Source organism: Bombina bombina, chromosome 2, assembly GCF_027579735.1.
Source record: "Bombina bombina isolate aBomBom1 chromosome 2, aBomBom1.pri, whole genome shotgun sequence".
In the NCBI taxonomy this organism is placed as follows: domain Eukaryota; kingdom Metazoa; phylum Chordata; class Amphibia; order Anura; family Bombinatoridae; genus Bombina; species Bombina bombina.
In genome coordinates this window covers 414,978,625-414,998,509 of record NC_069500.1, presented here as the reverse complement: position 1 = coordinate 414,998,509, position 19,885 = coordinate 414,978,625, and the positions used below count along the sequence as shown (strand labels likewise).

At 39.4% G+C, this 19,885-nt stretch overlaps 1 protein-coding gene across 1 annotated transcript in view; it reads right to left on the bottom strand.

Moving 5' to 3' along the window:
* Nucleotides 1–19,885, bottom strand: part of LOC128648947 (protein HIRA) — an 89,080-nt gene that overhangs the window by 58,508 nt on the left and 10,687 nt on the right. The window contains exons 11-18 of the mRNA XM_053701934.1: nucleotides 18,975–19,080; nucleotides 18,549–18,767; nucleotides 14,692–14,777; nucleotides 14,381–14,575; nucleotides 11,553–11,711; nucleotides 10,387–10,585; nucleotides 8,611–8,715; nucleotides 7,540–7,688 (exon numbers count right to left, since the gene is read on the bottom strand). Coding sequence (XP_053557909.1) covers nucleotides 7,540–7,688; nucleotides 8,611–8,715; nucleotides 10,387–10,585; nucleotides 11,553–11,711; nucleotides 14,381–14,575; nucleotides 14,692–14,777; nucleotides 18,549–18,767; nucleotides 18,975–19,080 — 1,218 coding nt within the window. The remainder of the gene's footprint in view (nucleotides 1–7,539; nucleotides 7,689–8,610; nucleotides 8,716–10,386; nucleotides 10,586–11,552; nucleotides 11,712–14,380; nucleotides 14,576–14,691; nucleotides 14,778–18,548; nucleotides 18,768–18,974; nucleotides 19,081–19,885) is intronic.

Below are 19,885 nucleotides of genomic sequence, written 5' to 3'. Positions count from 1 at the left end.
TAAGAAGTAAAACAAACACCTGTCAAACACTTCATACACTCTACCATCTCTGAGCCCCCAATAAAAAATGATGACTCTTCACATAAAAGCAGTGCCCCTAAAACAGTTTCAAATAATTTCCACAAGGATTAAACCCCTATAGTGCCGGTACCTTCAAACCTAGAAGGGAAAGCACTTACCTATTGATCCTGCTCTGTCAGGCAGGAGCTGTTTTCTGAGGTGTGGCAGCTTCACCATATCTACCAGGGACCTATAGAAAAGAAAGAACAGAGTAACCAACTCTGGCTTTCTATAATAGGGGTAGCAATAATGTTAGAAGTTTAAGCAAAGACCACCTTGCCGTCTTCTAACTGCTAATAACCACCATTACTCTTACTAAAGAGATTGACATGGACACAACATAGCCCCAATCCTTGCTTGCGGGGAAAAGTACCCATTAAAGGAATAAAATCTTCAGAAACCATCTTCGCCATCCTCCCGTGATCAAGGCAAAGCGAATGACTGGGGGTTATGGGTAAGGGAAGTGATACTTAACAGCTCTTTGCTTCCTCCTGCTGGCCAGGAGTGAATATTCCCACTAGTAATTAGAATGTTTTGTGGATTCTCCATGCCATAGGAAATAAATATATTACTGTTGCCACTTCGCAATCTATGCAGAAATAATGAATAAAATAGCTAAAACAAATAAAATACTTGCACGAAAAATCATTCTATATAAAATTTCGCAAAGTCATATTTTACACTCATCCAGTTTTTGGATACCAACAACTTTTCACTAGTTCTTACAATGATCTAAGAGCCCAGGCTTCAACACAACAAAATGACAGTTATAAAGCTATACAAACTACCTTCAGCAGAAATTTAGTTGAGCTTAAAAGGGACAGCTGACTCATATATGAAGAGCAATTAATTTAAAAAGGGACAGTCTACTCCAAAATGTTTAATTAAAAAGAAGTTAATGCCTTTACTACCCATTCCCCAGTTTTGCATTTATTATATTTTAATATACTTTATAACCTTTAAACCTCTACATTGCTGTCTGTCTCTAAGTCCCTACAGACAGCCTCCTATCTCAGAGCATTTTTATAGCTTTTCACAGCAAGACAGTGTTGGTTCATGTGTGCAATATAGAAAACATTGTGCTCCTATGGAGTTATTCATGAGTCACTATTTGGCTAAAATGCAAGTCTGTAAATAGCACTGAGATAGGGGGCAGTTTGCAGAGGATTAAATAAAAGGTAAATCAAAAGAGGCAAAAAGTATATTAATTTAATAGTGTTGGTTATGCCCGACCCTTATAAAAATGTACACACATATACACACACACACTCGCACAACACTTTATTTTAATGTACTTATCTTGTGTTTGGTGCACTTTTTTTTCTTAAAACCCTTATGCTTTACGCTAGGTCTTCAGTCGCACAAAACCGACCTGTGCTAATTTTGTTAGCACTCAAATTACCACGTTTACTTTCAATGTGTAATACTCGCGAAAGTAAGCTCAGTCGTGATATTGCTTATCGTGACCTGCGCTAATTTTAGGGTACCACGTATAATCTAGCCCTTAAAGTGCAAAGTGGCCAATGAGCAAAATGACTGGGAGAATGAGTCAAGAATACAAGTTATGTGGCTTCTGACTGGCTAGATCACTCTAAGTATAAAACAAAATGTATGCTTACCTTCTTTCTTTCTTGACACGGTGAGTCCACGGATCATCTCTAAATAATATTGGGAATATCACTCCTGGCCAGCAGGAGGAGGCAAAGAGCACCACAGCAAAGCTGTTAAGTATCACCTCCCTTCCTTCAAAAAGGAGAGAAAGGAAGAAACACACGGTGCAGAGGTGCCTGAGGTTTGCATATTAAAAAAAACTATCTGAATAAAAAAGTGCGGGCCGTGGACTCACCATCTCAAGAAATAAATAAATTAGGTAAGCATAAATTTCATTTTCTTTCTAATGACACGGTGAGTCCACGGATCATCTCTAATTACTATTGGGAATCAATACCCAAGCTAGAGGACACAGATGATAAGAGAGGGACAAGACAGGGAACCTAAACGGCAGGCACCACTGATTGAAGAACCCTTTCTCCCAAAGGAAGCCTCAGCCGAGGCAAAAGTATTACATTTATAGAATTTCGAAAACGTGTGGAGCGAGGACTAAGTTGCAGCCTTGCAAATCTGTTCCATAGAAGCTTCATTTTTGAATGCCCAGGAAGAGGAAACAGCCCTCGTGGAATGAGCCGTGATTTTCTCAGGGGGCTGTTGTCCAGCAGTTTCACAGGCCAAACTAATTATACTCCTCAGCCACAGAGAAAGAGAAAAGTACAAACAAGGAAGTGGCGAAAATCCTTAGTCGCCTGCAAATAGTACTTCAATGCACATACCACATCCAGATTGTGCAGTAAACGCTCCTTATGAGAAGAAGGGTTAGGACACAAGGAAAGAACAACGATTTCCTGGTTAATATTCCTATCTGAAACTACTTTCGTAAGGAAACCTAACTTAGTGCGCAGAACTACCTTATCTGAATGAAAAACAAGGTAAGGGGATTCCCACTGCAACGCCGAGAGTTCAGAAACTCTTCGAGCAGAAGAAATTGCAACAAGAAACAAAACTTTCCAAGATAACATCTTAATGTCTAAGGAATGCATAGGCTCAAAACGGAGCCTGCTGAAGAATTTTAACAAGGTTAAGACTCCAGGGAGGAGTAACGGATTTGAACACAGGCGGCCTGATTCGGACCCAAGGCCTGACAGAAGGATTGTACATCTGGCACGTCCGCCAGATGTTTATGCAACAATATAGATAAAGCAGAAATTTGACCATTCAAAGTACTAGCAGATAATCCCTTCTCCAGACCCTCCTGGAGAAAAGACAAAATCCTAGGAATCCAAACTCTACTGCAAGAGTAGCCTCTGGATTCACATCAATACAGATATTTACGCCATCTCTTGTAGTAAATCTTTCTGGTAACAGGCTTACGAGACTGAATCATGGTCTCAATGACCAACTCAGAAAACCCACACTTAGATAAAATTAAGCATTCAATCTCCAAGCAGCCAGCTTCAGAGAAACAAGATTTGGATGAAGGAAGGTCCCGTGAAGTAGAAGGTCTTTCCTCAGTGGAAGTCTCCAAGGTGGAAGAGATGACATCTCCACTAGGTCTGCATACCAGATCCTGCGAGGCCACGCTGTTGCAATGAGAATCACCGATGCCCTTTCCTGCTTGATTCGAGCAATGACGCGAGGGAGAAGAGCGAATGGAGGAAACAGGTATGCTAGACTGAAATTCAAAGGACCCGCCAGAGCATCTATCAGTACAGCCTGTGGATCCCTTAACCTCGACCCATACCTCGGGAGCTTGGCATTCTGACGAGACTCCATGAGATCCAGCTCTGGCTGCCCCCATTTGAGGATCAAGCTGGAAAATACTTCCGGATGAAGTTCCCACTCCCCCGGGTGAAAGGTCGGTCTGCTCAGAAAATATGCTTCCCAATTGTCCACTACTGGGATGTGGATCGCAGACAGGCAGCAGTTGTGGGTCTCCGCCCATCGAATAATCTTGGTTACCTCTGTCATGGCCAAGGAACTCTGAGTTCCTCCCTGATGATTGATGTAAGCCACAGAAGTTATGTTGTCCGACTGGAACCTGATAAACCGGGCTGAAGCTGAGGCCAGGCTAGAAGAACATTGAAAATTGCCCTCAGCTCTAGAATGTTTATGGGAAGACCTGACTCCTCCCGAGTCCATAGACCCTGAGCTTTTAACGAGCCCCAGACTGCTCCCCATCACAGCAGGCTTGCATACGTGGTCACGATCACCCAGGTAGGCCTGCGGAAGCAGGTACCCTGGGAGTGATGTTCCTGAGACAGTCACCATGGAAGAGAATCTCTTGTCGCCTGATCCAGTTCTAATCGCGGAGACAGATCCGCATAATCCCCGTTCCATTGACTGAGCATGCATAACTGAGATGGAACTGAGCAAACAGAATGATGTCCATGGCAGACACCCTCAGACCAATTACCTCCATATATTGGGCCACTGATGGTCGAAGAGAGGACTGAAGGGCAAGACAAGAGTTGAGAATCTTTGTCTTTCTGACCTCTGACAGAAAAATTTTCATTGATTGAGAATCTAGTATGGTTCCCAAGAACACCACCTGTGTAGCTGGAATTAAGGAACTCTTCCCCAAATTCACCTTCCATCTGTGAGAATGCAGAAAAGATAACATCTCTGTGTGGGAGATTGCTTGTTGAAAAGAAGGTGCCTGAACCAGAATATCGTCCAGATAAGGCGCCACAGCAATACCCCTCAGCCGAAACACAGCCAACAGCGCCCCCAGAACCTTTGAGAAAATCCTGGGAGCTGTGGCAAGGCCGAATGGAAGGGCCACAAACTGGAAGTGTTTGTCTAAAAACGCAAACCTTAGAAACTTATGATGGTCCCTGTGAATGGGAATGTGCAGGTACCCATTCTTTAAATATACTGTTGTCATGAATTGACCCTCTTGAATCAAGGGAAGAATGGAACGAATCGTCTCCATCTTGCAGGAGGGTACTGTGAGAAACTTGTTTAGACTCTTGAGGTCTAGAATTGGTCTGAAGGTTTCCTCTTTTTGGGAACCACAAACAGATTGGAATAGAAACCAAGGCCCTGTTCCTGCATTGGAACAGGAACTATCACTCCCAGGTTGGATAGATCGCGTACACAATGTAAGAATGCCTCTCTATTTATCTGGTCTACAGATAACCTTGAGAGAAGGAACCTGCCCCTGGGAGGAAAGGCCTTGAATTCCAGTTTGTAGCCCTGGGACACGATGTCCACTGCCCAGGGATACAGAACATCTCGAACCCAGGCTTGAACGAAGAGAGAAAGTCTGCCCCCAACAAGATCCGCTCCCGGACCGGGGGCAGACACTTCATGCTTATTTTGAGTCACTAACAGGCTTCTTTGATTGCTTCTCCTTGTTCCAAGACTGATTGGGCTTCCAGGAGGACTTGGACTGTTCCTGCTTGAAAGAGGGGGGGGGGGGGAAGGATTTCCCTTAAAGTTTAGAAAGGAACGAAAATTACTCTGCCGTCCTGTTTGTTCCTCTTATCCTGAGGGAGGAAGTGCCCCTTTCCGCCCGTAATATCTAAAATTATTTCAGCCAACCCCGGCCCAAACAAGGTCTTACCCTTGAAAGGAATTGCCAAGAGCTTAGACTTAGATGACACATCCGCAGACCATGAAGGAAGCATCCGTGATAAAGGAATTGGCCAACTTAAGAGCCTTGATCCTGTCTTGGATCTCTTCAAGAGGAGTATCAGTCTGAATAGAGAGTCAGATAACGCATCAAACCAGTAAGCTTCCGCGCTGGTGATGGTAGCAATACACACCGCAGGTTGCCATTGTAAACCCTGGTGTACATACATCTTTTTAAGTAATCCTTCCAACTTTTTATCCATAGGATCCTTAAAAGAACAGCTATCTTCTATGGGAATAGTGGTTCTCTTAGCCAAGGTGGAAATTGCCCCTTCTACCTTGGGGACCGTTTGCCAAGACTCCTTTATAGAGTCCGCTATTGGAAACATCTTCTTAAAAAGTATCTTCCTCCTCAGACTTCTGAGAGAGAGAACATGCGGAATAGCCACGACTGTATCAGAAACCTTACTCACTGATTCTTTACTTTTCCTCTTGCGCTTCCCCTGCAAAATGGGAAAGGCAGACAGCGCATCAGTTGCCGCAGAAGATATGTGGGTAGCAATGTCTTGCAAAGTAACTCCAACCGGAGTGTGTGAGGAAACGCAGGGCACTGCATGTGTGGACAATAAGGTTTGGGACACTTGAGGAGAAAGCTGCGGCATGTCTTGAACAGGAGCCTCCTGAACAACCTCCGCCTTAGATAATGATGACTCAGTATCAAAAAGTATCTCCCTGTAATGTAATGTTATCTCAATACATGAGGAACAAAAAGGAATTGGTGGTTCCACATTAGAATCAAAACACAAACCACAAGTAACATTTTGCAGGGCCTCTTGGCCCATCTTTATCCAAAAAGAAAACCCCCAAGCAATAAAATACTCTTATGCCACCTTTATTTTTATTGTGAAAAAAACATTACTGTTCCTTTAAATTTTAAACTAACACTTTACTTTTTAACAGCAGAGCAGCGGCTCTACAGAAAAATCAGGCAACCTCTACACCTCAGCAGGCCCTGCTGAGGTGCCTACCTGTTCTGCTGGCTGCCGAAATCAATAGAAGTTATCGATCCGGACTCTCACCACAGCTGCACTAGCCGGCTCTCAAACGTTCATTGACACCGTCCTGAAGAACAGAACCACAACGGATCCTCTACCATCCGGTACACACCGGAAGAGGAAAAAGTGCGCAAAGAAAACCCCTTGCCGCTTCAGAGAAAGCCCGCTCATCGTGGGCGTGTAAGTGAACCTCCCGGCCGCCATTAACTGCCTTTCCGGGAGATTAAAGCATCCTAATGTAATGTGCACCAAAAAACACACCAAACACTTTTCCCTGTACGGAATACACCGGACACCAAAACATTGACTGAGCCTCAATAAAATATTCTCCACCAGAGTTGCAGCCTCTGAAATCCTCGTCCCCAGTGCCTGCACCAACTGCCACACAATAACCCATTACCCATAATAGGATGATTGCCTTAAAGTCCCAACAGAGTTAACTGTTAAAGTGCCAGGATATCCCTTCTAATTTGAGAGAGTTAAAATGGGCACTTGCCTCAATGTAAATCTGCCCGGCAGCAGGGCAGCTCACCTGTTTTGCTTCCTTCCTCACATGGACCTGTTGAAAGAAGAAAAACTGAATAATCTTACTCAGGCTTTCAAGTCAGGGCAGCAATAACTGATTGAGAGGCGCAGTGGGGATTATACCCCACAAGTTCCCAATTGCTTAAAAGCCACCACTGCTCTACTGAAGAGACTGATGTGGACTACGGCTAAACCCCAAAAAAGATCAGGGCAAACCTGCTCTGCTTTAAAATAATAAACTCTTTATTGAAGAAATCTTCTTTCAGACACCTAAACTTTACCACCTCCTTGATTTTAACGTAGGCAAAGAGAATGACTGGGGTTTGAGGGAAGGGAGGGGATACTTAACAGCTTTGCTGTGGTGCTCTTTGCCTCCTCCTGCTGGCCAGCGATATTCCCAATAGTAATTTGAGATGATCCGTGGACTCACAGTGTCATTAGAAAGAAATAGTATATAACAGCATGCAACTATTATATTGTGTAGAACTAGAAAAACTAAACTTTGGTTTTGAGAAGTCCATTCTACAGATCTATTTAATTCAGTTGAAAAATGGAAAGTCTTACTGAAATTACCAAATTGTAAATGTAATCATACAGGTATTGCATTACTAGCCTCTGTAGAACCTCTATATAATTAATCTATGTGGTCAATGCTGGAATAAGTAAGCAGGAATCATAGTGAAGACAGACATTTAGAGTGTCCTCATTTGAATACAGCAGGTCTGTTTTAAGCGCAGGCTCACTGCAGCCTATAGCATGTAAGATTACTCACTTGCTACCAGCTGCAGCCAGGATTCGGCTGGTGAGGACAGTCTCCCACTCCTTTCCTTCCCGGTGACACTTAAGCCGGCTGAGCTTGGACCCTCCAACAGATGTGACTTCATTCTCCACTTCTACATACATAGAGGGATCTGAGCTTATCTGTTAAGAAATGGAAGAGAGGCATTTGTAATAATGGATGGTTATTTATAAATACACAGGGATAGGTTTTAGTAACTAATTCATTAAAGAGAACAAATCACTGCAACATGATTAAATGAGCGCTATAATAAATTATTTTCCATTTCAGTGATACATTTTATAAATGAATGAATGCTAGAGAGCTGGCAGAAAACAGTTACATGTAAGAATAGAATTTTGAAGGTATATACATCCATATGAAGAAAACACACAAATAGTAATTAATATAAGTCAGAGGGTAGTTTCATTAATAGCATGTAGAAGTACTTTTTTACAGTATAGTAAGTGTATAAATCAGAATGGCATTTCAGCAACTATGGGAGGTAACTTGTTATACAGCAGTACACCTCTAATGATATAACAGTTACTTAACTGGGAAATTAGTCCATGTAAGAACATGTGTAGTGGGAATGTGTGCATTCAGGCTGTTTTACTGTGCTAGTAAAAAGAAATACTACTGGTAGCAGAGAGTACCCTCTGAAACATGATTATAGTAGTTCCCTTTTCTGCTATTGACACTATATAGACATAACGCTATCAATAGAATAACTTAATCAGAACTACATATTATATTGCATAGAGGTCACAAGATAAAAGTTGTAGTTTCTATGTACTAAAAAACAAACAAACACTGACAGTGTCATAAGCGTAGGCACGAAACACATAGGATTTTGCCCATTCTGTTAGCCCACTAAGACTTTTTTATATGTGCATCTGTTTTTAAATTTGTGAAATAAAAGTTAAATTTTATCAAGCCCTGTGGATTTTTTTGCTGGGAACTTGATTCCTTACTGAAAAAAAATATATATTACATTTTCACAACGAGAAAAGATTCTTGTCAAGACAAGCACAAGTGTCTAGTTTCTTTGTGTCATGCACTCACTTGAAGTGTGAAGGATTTCTGGCAGGCTGGGGTTGGCAGTTTCAGGGTTACTGCTGGAGTAGTCACACACGTTAATTCTTTCTCTGACGCCGATGCCACTTGAGACTGAGTGCACAAAAGAGAGAATATGTTTCAAACTGCAAATAGCAGCTTTGGTTTAGAGGGAACATTGTACAGCCCAACTCTGTTGGATGAGTTCATGGAAAGCAGCTTGGTAGAATTAACCAAAAAATGTAGAAATGAACAGATTATGTTAAAATTTGACAGTATTACATCCGTAGTAGGGATTTTCAAGTTAAATGGAGGATAACCTTGATCTCTTAAGTACATTTTTTGGCTTGGTTCATACTCAAAAACAATATTTATTATAGTATCTTCAAAAAGTAGTTTTAAGGGGGATCCTAAACTTAAAGGGAAACAAAACCCATTGTTTTTCTTTCATGATTCAGATAGAGCATATAATTTTAAACAACTTTCCAATCTAGTTTTATTATCAAATTTTCTTTGTTTTCTTGGTACTTTGTTGTAGGGAGGAGTAAGGAGTACTATATTGCAGCAGTTTTGTAACAATCTTATAAATTTACAAGAGCACTAGATGGCTGCCCTTTTTCCTTCCATGTATTGTCCCAGACAATTTGGGTTTCATGTCCCTTTAAAGAAAGAAAAACATAAAAGATAATAAGTGTATTTGTCTGTGGTTTGGAAATAGGATGTATAGCCTAAAATACTGTATTATCTTTAATATTTAAAATAGATCTTCAATTGGAACCATGGAGAGATTACAGAGAATAATTTGATTATAAGGTCTTGATGACAGCAACAATAAGCTGCATTAAAGGGACACTAAAATAAAAATGTAACTTTCAGGATTGATAGAGCAGGGTTCTTCAAACCACGGGTCGGGACCCATTACTGGCTCGCAAAACCATGTTTACTGGGTCGTGACTTGTGCGAGTGTTGTAGGATAGTGTGTGTGGTTTGTGTGGTGTGTGCTGCATGAAAGTGTATGTGTTGTATGAGTGTGTTTATGTGTGTGTTGTATGAGCGTTTGTGGTTGGGTGTTGTATGAGAGTGTGTGTTGTATGAGTGTGAATATGTGTACGTGTTGTGTGTGTGTGTTGTATGAGAGCGTGTGTTGTATGAGAGTGTGTGTTGTATGAGTGTGAATATGTGCACGTGTTGTGTGTGTGTGTGTGTGTTGTATGAGAACGTGTGTGTGTTATTACCTTTTACAACACTTTCAAGTTTGACTACAATTGGGAATAAAATACACACACGTTTTAGTCACTTTGCCAAAAATTGCAGCTATCTTCTTGCATATTTCGTTAGAAATTTTAAAACCAAGCATAAAAAAAATAGGGTTGCAAAGGTATGTGGTATCATTGCACTGGGTCTTGGGAAAAAAAGTTTGAAGACCCCTAAGATAGAGCATTGTTTCCAATTTAATTAAATTCTTAAAGTGTGGACAGTCTTTTCATATGCACACTGAGGTGCCAGCTAATAAGGAGCATGTCCAAGAATTTACAGCGTATGCTTATATGAATCTGTGATTTGCTGATACAGGGAACCAGCAAATTGAAGTGCTGTTGTATTGTCTATTATATACTTGTTTGCAATCATCCTTTAAATTCACTGTACAACAGCAGTGAGAAACGTAATGTAAATCTTCATTTAGGAACATAAGATTACAAAGAATAAATGTTAAATAACAAAGACAGGAACAATAAACTGCAAGCACAATAGCAATGACAAATGTAAAACCAGGACAGCAGTAACCTGCACAGTAAGAGAGACAGACATGAGCCGAGAAGAGTCTTTCCGCGGCCGCCCTTTCTTCCTCTTCTCCCCAAGCTCATTGTCAGCGTCCCCTTTCCTCTTTGAGTGTGGTTTGGCTGCAGGAATCTTTTCCTCACTGTCACTGCTGCTTTCTGGCTCACGTGGCTTTGCCTCCTTTACAGCATTCTGGTCTTTCAACCTGTATGGGGAAGCAAGCAGATTTCTCCTTAACAGGTAGGTGCTTGACATACTCAATACTGTGGACAGGTAGAGTGAGTTGGCTACTAAAGGGTGTGGGGGGGGAGATTGCTAACTAGAGTAGCTAAAGCAGAGACTGTCCTTCCAAAGTGACTACAAGCCTCTGGACTATTTCTGTATATGAATAACAAATTAAAAAGGGACAGTCTACACCAAAATGGTTATTGTTTAAAAAGATAGATAACGCCTTTAGTACCTATTCCCCAGCTTTGCACAACCAACATTGTTATATTAATATAATTTATAACATTTAAACCTCTAAATTTTTGCCTATTTCTAAGCTACTAGTCAGTCTCTTATCACATGTTTTTTTATTTGCTTTTCACAGCAAGACACTGCTAATTCACGTGGACCATACATATAACATTGTGCTTACTCCCGTGGAGTTGTGCAGGACACAGCACTAATTGGCTAATATTCAAGTAAAGAGATAATAAATAGCCCTGAGATAAGGGGGCTGTCTGCAGAGGCTTGGATACAAGGTAATCACAGAGGTAAAAAGTATATTAATATAACCAGGTTCGCTGTGCAAAACTAGGAAATGGGTAATTTTTAAACAGTAACAATTTTGGCGTAGACTGTCCCTTTTATTATTGTATGCTAACAGCTAGAAGCATTTACAACTGTCATTTGCACAGCTCTGTCATCCTGGAGCACACTCCTTGAAAAGCCTATATTGTTTTCTAATGTTATCCCCATTGCTGAAGTCAGGTAGGGAAGGCTATAAATGAGCTCCTGCACATATCAAGCAAGCACTGTGCAGCATGTAGGAGATTCACGGCTCTAAATTGCATGGGATGCACTGCAGATTCTCTTGGGGAATAAAATAAACAAAATAAAAGCACATTTCAAATATGTTTTAATAATAAAGTTGTATTACAGAGTATGTCAAAGCAAAGTCAGCTTACCTGTCTACAGCTGTCTGGTTAAGGTGAGCGACTCCTGTTGTCCCTGAGGTAGCTTTAGATCGCTCAGTGAATCTGGAGTCAAGTGCTTTCATGGGCTCTATCTTAGATGGAGCAGAGTGGCTGGTGGAAGCCACAGGACTGGTGGTAGGAGGATTCCCACTGAAAAATTAACAGGAACAGGGTATTCATTTTTTTTATATAAATCACATCTCCTTCATTTGTTTAAAATGTATCTTACACATGACCATTGAATAACCCCTTAATGACCACAGCACTTTTCCATTTTCTGTCTGTTTGGGACCAAGGCTATTTTTACATTTTTGCGGTGTTTGTGTTTAGCTGTAATTTTCCTCTTGCTCATTTACTGTACCCACACATATTATATACCGTTTTTCTCGCCATTAAATGGACTTTCTAAAGATACCATTATTTTCATCATATCTTATAATTTACTATAAAAATTTTTTATAAAATATGAGGAAAAATGGAAAAAAAAAAACCACACTTTTTCTAAATTTGACCCCAAAAATCTGTTGCATATCTACAACCACCAAAAAACACCCATGCTAAATAGTTTCTAAATTTTGTCCTGAGTTTAGAAATACCCAATGTTTACATCTTCTTTGCTTTTTTTGCAAGTTATAGGGCCATAAATACAAGTAGCACTTTGCTATTTCCAAACCATTTTTTTTTTCAAAATTAGCGCTAGTTACATTAGAACACTAATATCTTTCAGGAATCACTGAATATCCCTTGACATGTATATATTTTTTTTTAGTAGACATCCCAAAGTATTGATCTAGGCCAATTTTGGTATATTTCATTCCACCATTCCCCCGCCAAATGCGATCAAATACAAAAAATCGTTCACTTTTTCACAATTTTTTTCACAAAATTTCGGTTTCTCACTGAAATTATTTACAAACAGCTTGTGCAATTATGGCATAAATGGTTGTAAATTCTTCTCTGGGATCCCCTTTGTTCAGAAATAGCAGACATATATAGCTTTGGCGTTGCTTTTTGGTAATTAGAAGGTCGCTAAATGCCACTGCGCACCACACGTGTATTATGCCCAGCAGTTAAGGGGTTAATTAGGGAGCTTTTAGGGAGCTTGTAGGGTTAATTTTAGCTTTAGTGTAGTAGACAACCCCAAGTATTGATCTAGGCTAATTTTGGTATATTTTATGCCACCATTTCACCGCCAAATGCGATCAAATAAAAAAAAACGTTAAATTTTTCACAATTTTAGGTTTCTCACTGAAATGATTTACAAACAGCTTGTGCAATTATGGCACAAATGGTTGTAAATGCAGCCATATATGGCTTTGGCATTGCTTTTTGGTAATTAGAAGGCCACTAAATGCCGCTGCGCACCCCACGTGTATTATGCCCAGCAGTGCAGGGGTTAATTAGGGAGCTTGTATGGTTAATTTTAGCTTTAGTATAGTGTAGTACACAACCCAAAGTATTGATCTAGGCCCATTTTGGTATATTTCATGCCACCATTTTACCGCCAAATGCGATCAAATAAAAAAAAAAAAAGTTACATTTTTCACAATTTTAGGTTTCTCACTGAAAACATTTACAAACAGTTTGTGCAATTATGGTACAAATGGTTGTAAATGCTTCTCTGGGATCCCCTTTGTTCAGAAATAGCAGACATATATGACTTTAGCGTTGCTTTCTGCGCCTCACACGTGTATTATGGCTAGCAGTGAAGGGGTTAATTAGGGAGTTTGTAGGGAGCTTGCAGGGTTAATTTTAGCTTTAGTGTAGTGATCAGCCTCCCACCCGACACATCCCACCCCCTGATTCCTCCCAAACAGCTCCCTTCCCTCCCCCACCCCACAATTGTCCCCGCCATCTTAAGTACTGGCAGAAAGTCTGCCAGTACTAAAATAAGTTTTTTTTTTTTTTAATTATTTTTTTTAGCATATTTACATATGCTACTGTGTAGGATCCCCCCCTTAGCCCCCAACCTCCCTGATCCCCCCCAAAACCGCTCTCTAACCCTCCCCTCTGCCTTATTGGGGGCCATCTTGGGTACTGGCAGCTGTCTGCCAGTACCCAGTTTGCAAAAAAATATGTTTTATTTTATTTTTTACCCGGTTTTTCTGTAGTGTAGCTTCCCCCTCCCCACAGCCCAACACCCACCACCTAACTGATGGGTTTTTTTTATTTGATTTATTTATTTATTGCGATTTTTTTCTCATTTTCCTACAATTATTTTCTGTAGTGTAGCGGTTCCCACCCGCTCCCTCCCCGTGCACACGCCCGCCCCCGCCCTCCCGTGCACGCGTCATTGCGGGCCCCCTGGCCTCCCCACCCACGATCCCGCCCCCCTCCACATCACGAAGGGCCATCGATGGCCGCCACCCGCCTCCCGGTCCGGCTCCCACCCACCAACGCAGTAAGCCACCGATCTCCGGTGCAGAGAGGGCCACAGAGTGGCTCTCTCTGCACGGATGGCTTAAAACGGTTATTGCAGGATGCCTCCATATCGAGGCATCACTGCAATAACCGGAAAGCAGCTGGAAGTGAGCAGGATCACTTCCAGCTGCTTTCCACACCGAGGACGTGCAGGGTACGTTCTCAGGCGTTAACTGCCTTTTTTTTTTGAGGACGTACCCTGCACGTCCTCGGTCGTTAAGGGGATAAACATAAAATGCAAAAAACAAATAAAAATTACAAATATATATATATATATATATATACACACATACACACACACATACATACATACACTCATACACTTTTTACATTTTTTTTGAAAGACAAACACAAAATGTAGAATGTTTGTTATATTATACTTCATATTATTATATTACCTTTCTTTGTTGACTGGATCCTCTGCTGGTTTTAAGCTGTTTCCTGCAGGTTCTTGGCTTGTTTTAGGGATACCTGAGGAGCTGGTTGTGTTGGAATCGAGGGATATGAGCTGCTGATTGCTCTGAGACGAAAGCATAGAGCCAGCAAGTGATCCCGAAATTGGAATACTATTAAAGAAAGCAGTAGAGAAGTCCCTGCAATTTAAAAAAATAAATAAAAAAGTAGAAGAAATTGAGTTACAGAACATTAGTATCAAGGCCATCATCCATATGAAATTGTAATTTAGTTTACCGTAACAAGTTAAACATACCCAGTGTCCAGCTGAGCGATGCAGAGTGGTGTGATCCTGCGCCGACCATCAGCTGTACGTGTCTCTACTTGTTTCTTTAAAAGATTCTAATGAACAAAAAGAACACTGTCATGCAGTAATCTCACTAGCAAAAATATGTTCCCATTGGATAAAAATAGTTACACTATATAGCCAAAATTATAAGGACACCTTTACTAATATTGAGTGAAGGTGTTTCAGCCACACTCATTGCTTACAGGTTCATAAAATCCAGGACACAGCCATGAAATCTCTATAGACAAAGACTGGCAATCCAACTGTAAGTGCTATTACCGTGAAGTGAGAGCGTATAAGAGCAACAACAGCCCAGCCTCAAAGTGCTAAACCATGCAAAACTTGGCGCGGCGGCGCCGCCGAGTTATGAAATGTGTAGCATGTAAAAATCACCTATCATCAATTGCATCACTAACAAGAACTGTGCAATCGGAGCTTAATGGAATGGGTTTCCACGGCGGAGCAGCTGTACACAAGCCTCACATCAACATGTGTAATGGCAAACATCAGCTGGAGTGTTGTAACCACTGGACTCCGAACAGTGGAAATTGTTCTCTGGAGTGATGAAACACGCTTCACTTCTAGCAGTCTAATGGAAGAATCTGGGTGTGGCTGATGCCAAGAGAACACTACCTACTGGAATGCATAATGCCTACTGTAAAGTTTGGTGGATAAGTGATAATGGTCTGATTATCATATAGGTGTGATTGTAAGGTTTCCACATAATTTTGGCCATATAGTGTATCTGTGCAATGGCATTTTTTTAAAGGGACAGTAAACACCAGATTTTTTGTTGTTTAAAAAGGTAGATAATCCCTTTATTACCCATTCCACAATTTTGTATAATCAACACAGTTATAATAATACACTTTTTACCTCTGTGATTATCTTGTATCTATGGCTCTGCAAACTGCCCCCTTATTTCAGTACTTTTGACAGACTTGCATTTTGAACCAATCAGTGCTTGCTCTTAGGAGCTTCACGTGCCTGAGCTCAATGTTATCTATATGAAACACATGAACTAACGCCCTCTAGTGGTGAAAAACTGTCAAAATGCATTCAGATTAGAGGTGGCCTTCAAGGCCTAAGAAATTAGCATATATACCTCATAGATTTAGCTTTCAACTAAGAATACCAAAAGAACAAAGCAAAATTGGTAATAAAAGTAAATTGGAAAGTTGTTTAAAATGACATGCCCTATCTGAATCATGAAAGTTTTTTTTTACTTGACTGTCCCTTTAACTTTCAGCAGTAAAGGCACACTAATCCTATTTTAATTTGCTGCATCTAAAAGCAAGAACTGAAAATGCAAAAGATATTTTTAAATGTCCTTGGGATTATTCAATATTTGCCCATAGCACCGTAAGTTGTCCAACAGCCAGTGAACAATATGAACTCAGGCAAACAGACATTCAATTCCTGGTCATTTGACAGCTTTAACATAACCTTTTTTATGGATGAGATTTTGTTTTTGTGTTTAAATAGTTCTTTTCACATGCATGATGAGCTTTTCTAGGATGTGGTCAAGCTGTAGTTCTGTTAGCTTCTAAATTAAAATAAGGGCATGCTTGTGCAGTGCTAGTCTGTGGGATACAAAATAATAAATATATATATATATATATATATATATATATATATATATTTTCGATACTGTACAAATTTTTGCATAGAAAATTAGCACATCTAGTTAAGTTCCCCGCTTGCGGTTCTCCAGTAAAACTCCACATACATGAGTAGTTTCTGTGTTGTTGCAATAGTCCTGTTAAGGGATTGGTGTGTTAAAACAGTATTTGAAGCAAAAAAATTGAGATTTTGCATATGTTAGCCAGAATCCTCTTGTGCATTGGAGTTTTACTGGGGAACCGCAAGCGGGGGAACTTGCCAACATGTGCTAATTTTCTATGCAAAAATTTGTATTGATTAACTTTTGAGACATGGAGGATTTTAATCTCAGATTTTTATCTCCACCATAATTGAAATTAAATATTTAAATATATATATATATATATATATATATATATATATATATATATATATATATATATATATATATATATGTGTGTGTGTGTAATTTTAATGTGAAGAAATATATTTTTTTAAAGTATATATTTCAAACAAATGTAAAACATGAGAAAAAAAAATAGAAGAACAACTAACACATTTATGTAATTGCCTAAGAGTAACCAAGACCGCACTAGAGTTCAGCCTTGAAGAGGTATTGTTTGTTCTTCCCAGGTATACGTCCTTGAAACCCTATTTATAAATGCTTTTTCCAGATATATTGCATTTGGATTAAATAATGCCTCCAATATGTATACTATATAAATGCCATAAGATATGTATTTGGAGCGTGTGGTTGCACCAAGTGCTCCTAGTTCTTTAGCATATGGACTTAGGGGCCACAGAAGGAATTCTAATGGACACCCTCTCTTATATGTTTTTTGTTTATTTTTGATTTCTTATTTATGTAACCACTTTTTTGTAGTATGGAATGTCTGAGCGGACAAATAAATAAGGTATTTTCTTGAACTCTAGTGCGGTCTTGGTCACTCTTTGGCAATTACATATATGTGTGAATTGTTCTCTTTTTTTCCTCATGTTTTACATAATTTTTTGTGTTTTCCAGCACATTGTTATAACAGTATATAAGTAAAGCCTGAGAAAAGTGTGAACATTTATTTTTTATCTATTTGATATTTCAAACAAATGTTAATAAATATTGTTTACTTGAAAAAGTAACATTTGCTAATGACTGTAGTGATGACCAATCACAGTGAAAATGGATATTCTACTCAGGCATTTTTGTAATGCAGGTGCACATATTAGTAAAATTGTTTCTAGCCTTAAGGGATGAGTAAATGTACTCATGAAATTACTTCTAGGGCCATAATCTTGCTAATTTGTCCTCGGGGTTATTATGCAATGAAAAATAAAACATTTTGAAGCTATAAAAGGCATAGGTATAATTGTATTACCAATCATTTTCTGTATAGGGATTTTTATACCATTTGCAAATATTAGTCATAATGTATCAGTCTGCCCCATCATAAGCCTTTGTTACCACATGTACTTCCCACTCACATCCTGGGTCATCAAATTACTTAAATTTACTATCTTTTTTTTTCTTAAACTCAGTCTATGAGCACCTCGGACACTGTGACAGCAGAGTGCAAGTGAAGTGCCTCTCAGCCAGATGAAAACTGCCTATTATTCATACAACTAACCTTACTGTAAACCTATGCTGACTTTATAGATAAAAGAAGTATATTAAATCCCATGCTGCAATATACTTTTTATATGCGATTACTGGTGAGATGCAACCTAATGGCATTATAGTTTTAAAATAAAAAAATCAAACAAGGATGATAGATCTACCACTTCTACTTTATTTATATTCCTGATTTTTTAATAGTCTTGCATGATTCTATTTGAATCATTCGTATAAGGCAGCTATGCCATATGTCCAAAAAATGATGGTCTACTAGTAGATCTCTAATGCAGGATAAAATAGATATTAATGTTTTCCCACAAACAGTAGCAATATGGCCTCAAGAAAAAAAGAGAACATTGTGTTTTAAGTACATATGACTGAGTTTAAAAAACAAACAAAAAACAAACACAATTCAGAGTACACTGCAAATAGTAGATAAACACACACACACCGACAATCCTCAATATCAGGTGGACCTTTGCTCACTAGAGTTTGGCCACCCTTGATATAAAGTGAGCCTACATAACACTTGAAAACTGAGAAATAAAGAGATGAACCTGCAATTAGAATGAATATATATATTTTTCTGTTGAGATATAATACAGCTCTTTACCTTCCGAATGTCCTCCAGGCTCTCCCCATTCACCATGCTGGTCACTTTTGGAGTGGAGGCCTCAAAGCTGTTTGCAGATGGCCCTTGTTCTGTCTCCTGCTGTGTCTGTTGCTTTTGTTGTAATTTCAGCATTTCTGGATTCTCTATGATGGTATTGGACAACTGAGGTTCTTTGCTGATAGCCAAGCTTTTTCCATATGTACGTTGGTGAATGTTACTCTGCAAGTAAACAAAATAAGTATTTCCATAAAGTCATGGCTTCCCATTTTTATACTGAAGTAAATAGCATTACGTATGCTCTGGTGTGTATTGTGCTTGCACACATCCTTGAAGGACAGCTCTCCAACCATTTTCAAAACCTGGGCAAAAAAGCAAACCAAGAAATGAAACAGATGAATGAGGATAATCTTGTAACGATTCAGTCACCTTCTCTTCCTCACTCAGTGGGTCCCCAAGCTCATCCTGGGAGAAATCCAGATATGCCACTGATCCATCCATGGAACAAACCAAAATGCCAAGCCCATTCAGAGTCCTGTGAGCCAACCAGAGAACACAACATTAACATGTACAGGATAATAAGGAGTAATATCAAGAAGTTTCTCTCAGAGAATAGAGCTTGAGAGCTTAACTACGTAGAGTAATATGGCAAAAAAGCAAACTAGTATTAATGTAGTGGAAAAGAATATTAAAGGGACAGTTTAATTGAAAATTGTTAAATGTTTAAAAAGATGGATAATCCTTTTATTACCCATTCCCGAGTTTTGCATAGCCAACACTGTTATATTATACTTTTTCTATTATTACCTGTATCTAAGCCCCAGCAGGCCCACCCATTATCTCAGCGCTTTTTAAATCTTGCATTTTAGCCAAATCAGTGCTGGTTCTTGCATAAGCATTATTCTTCACAGGAGTGAGCACAATGTTATCTATATGACACACATGAACTAGCAATATATATCTACTGTGCAAGATTTAAAAAGCACTGAGATAAGGGGCGGTCTGCTGGGGATTAGAAACACGCAAACTATATAAAGTATATTAATATTACAATGTGTGTTACAATTAGTGTTATCTATACTTTTAAACAATAAAAAAAACAAAGTAGACTTTGCCTTTAAATCATTTTTTTTTTTTTTTTTTTTAAGTTCGCACAGGTGTTCATACCGGATATCAATCCTCAAATTCTGACCCAATCAATGTCACACCTTCGACCATCTCTCTAAGGGACCAGCATTCCCTTGCTATTGGTGTCTTAGTTTATAGTTTAGTGTCCGGTTAACCATCTTATTTATTTTTTTTAAATCAAATGATTCTCAAGACAAATATAGCATTCTCTG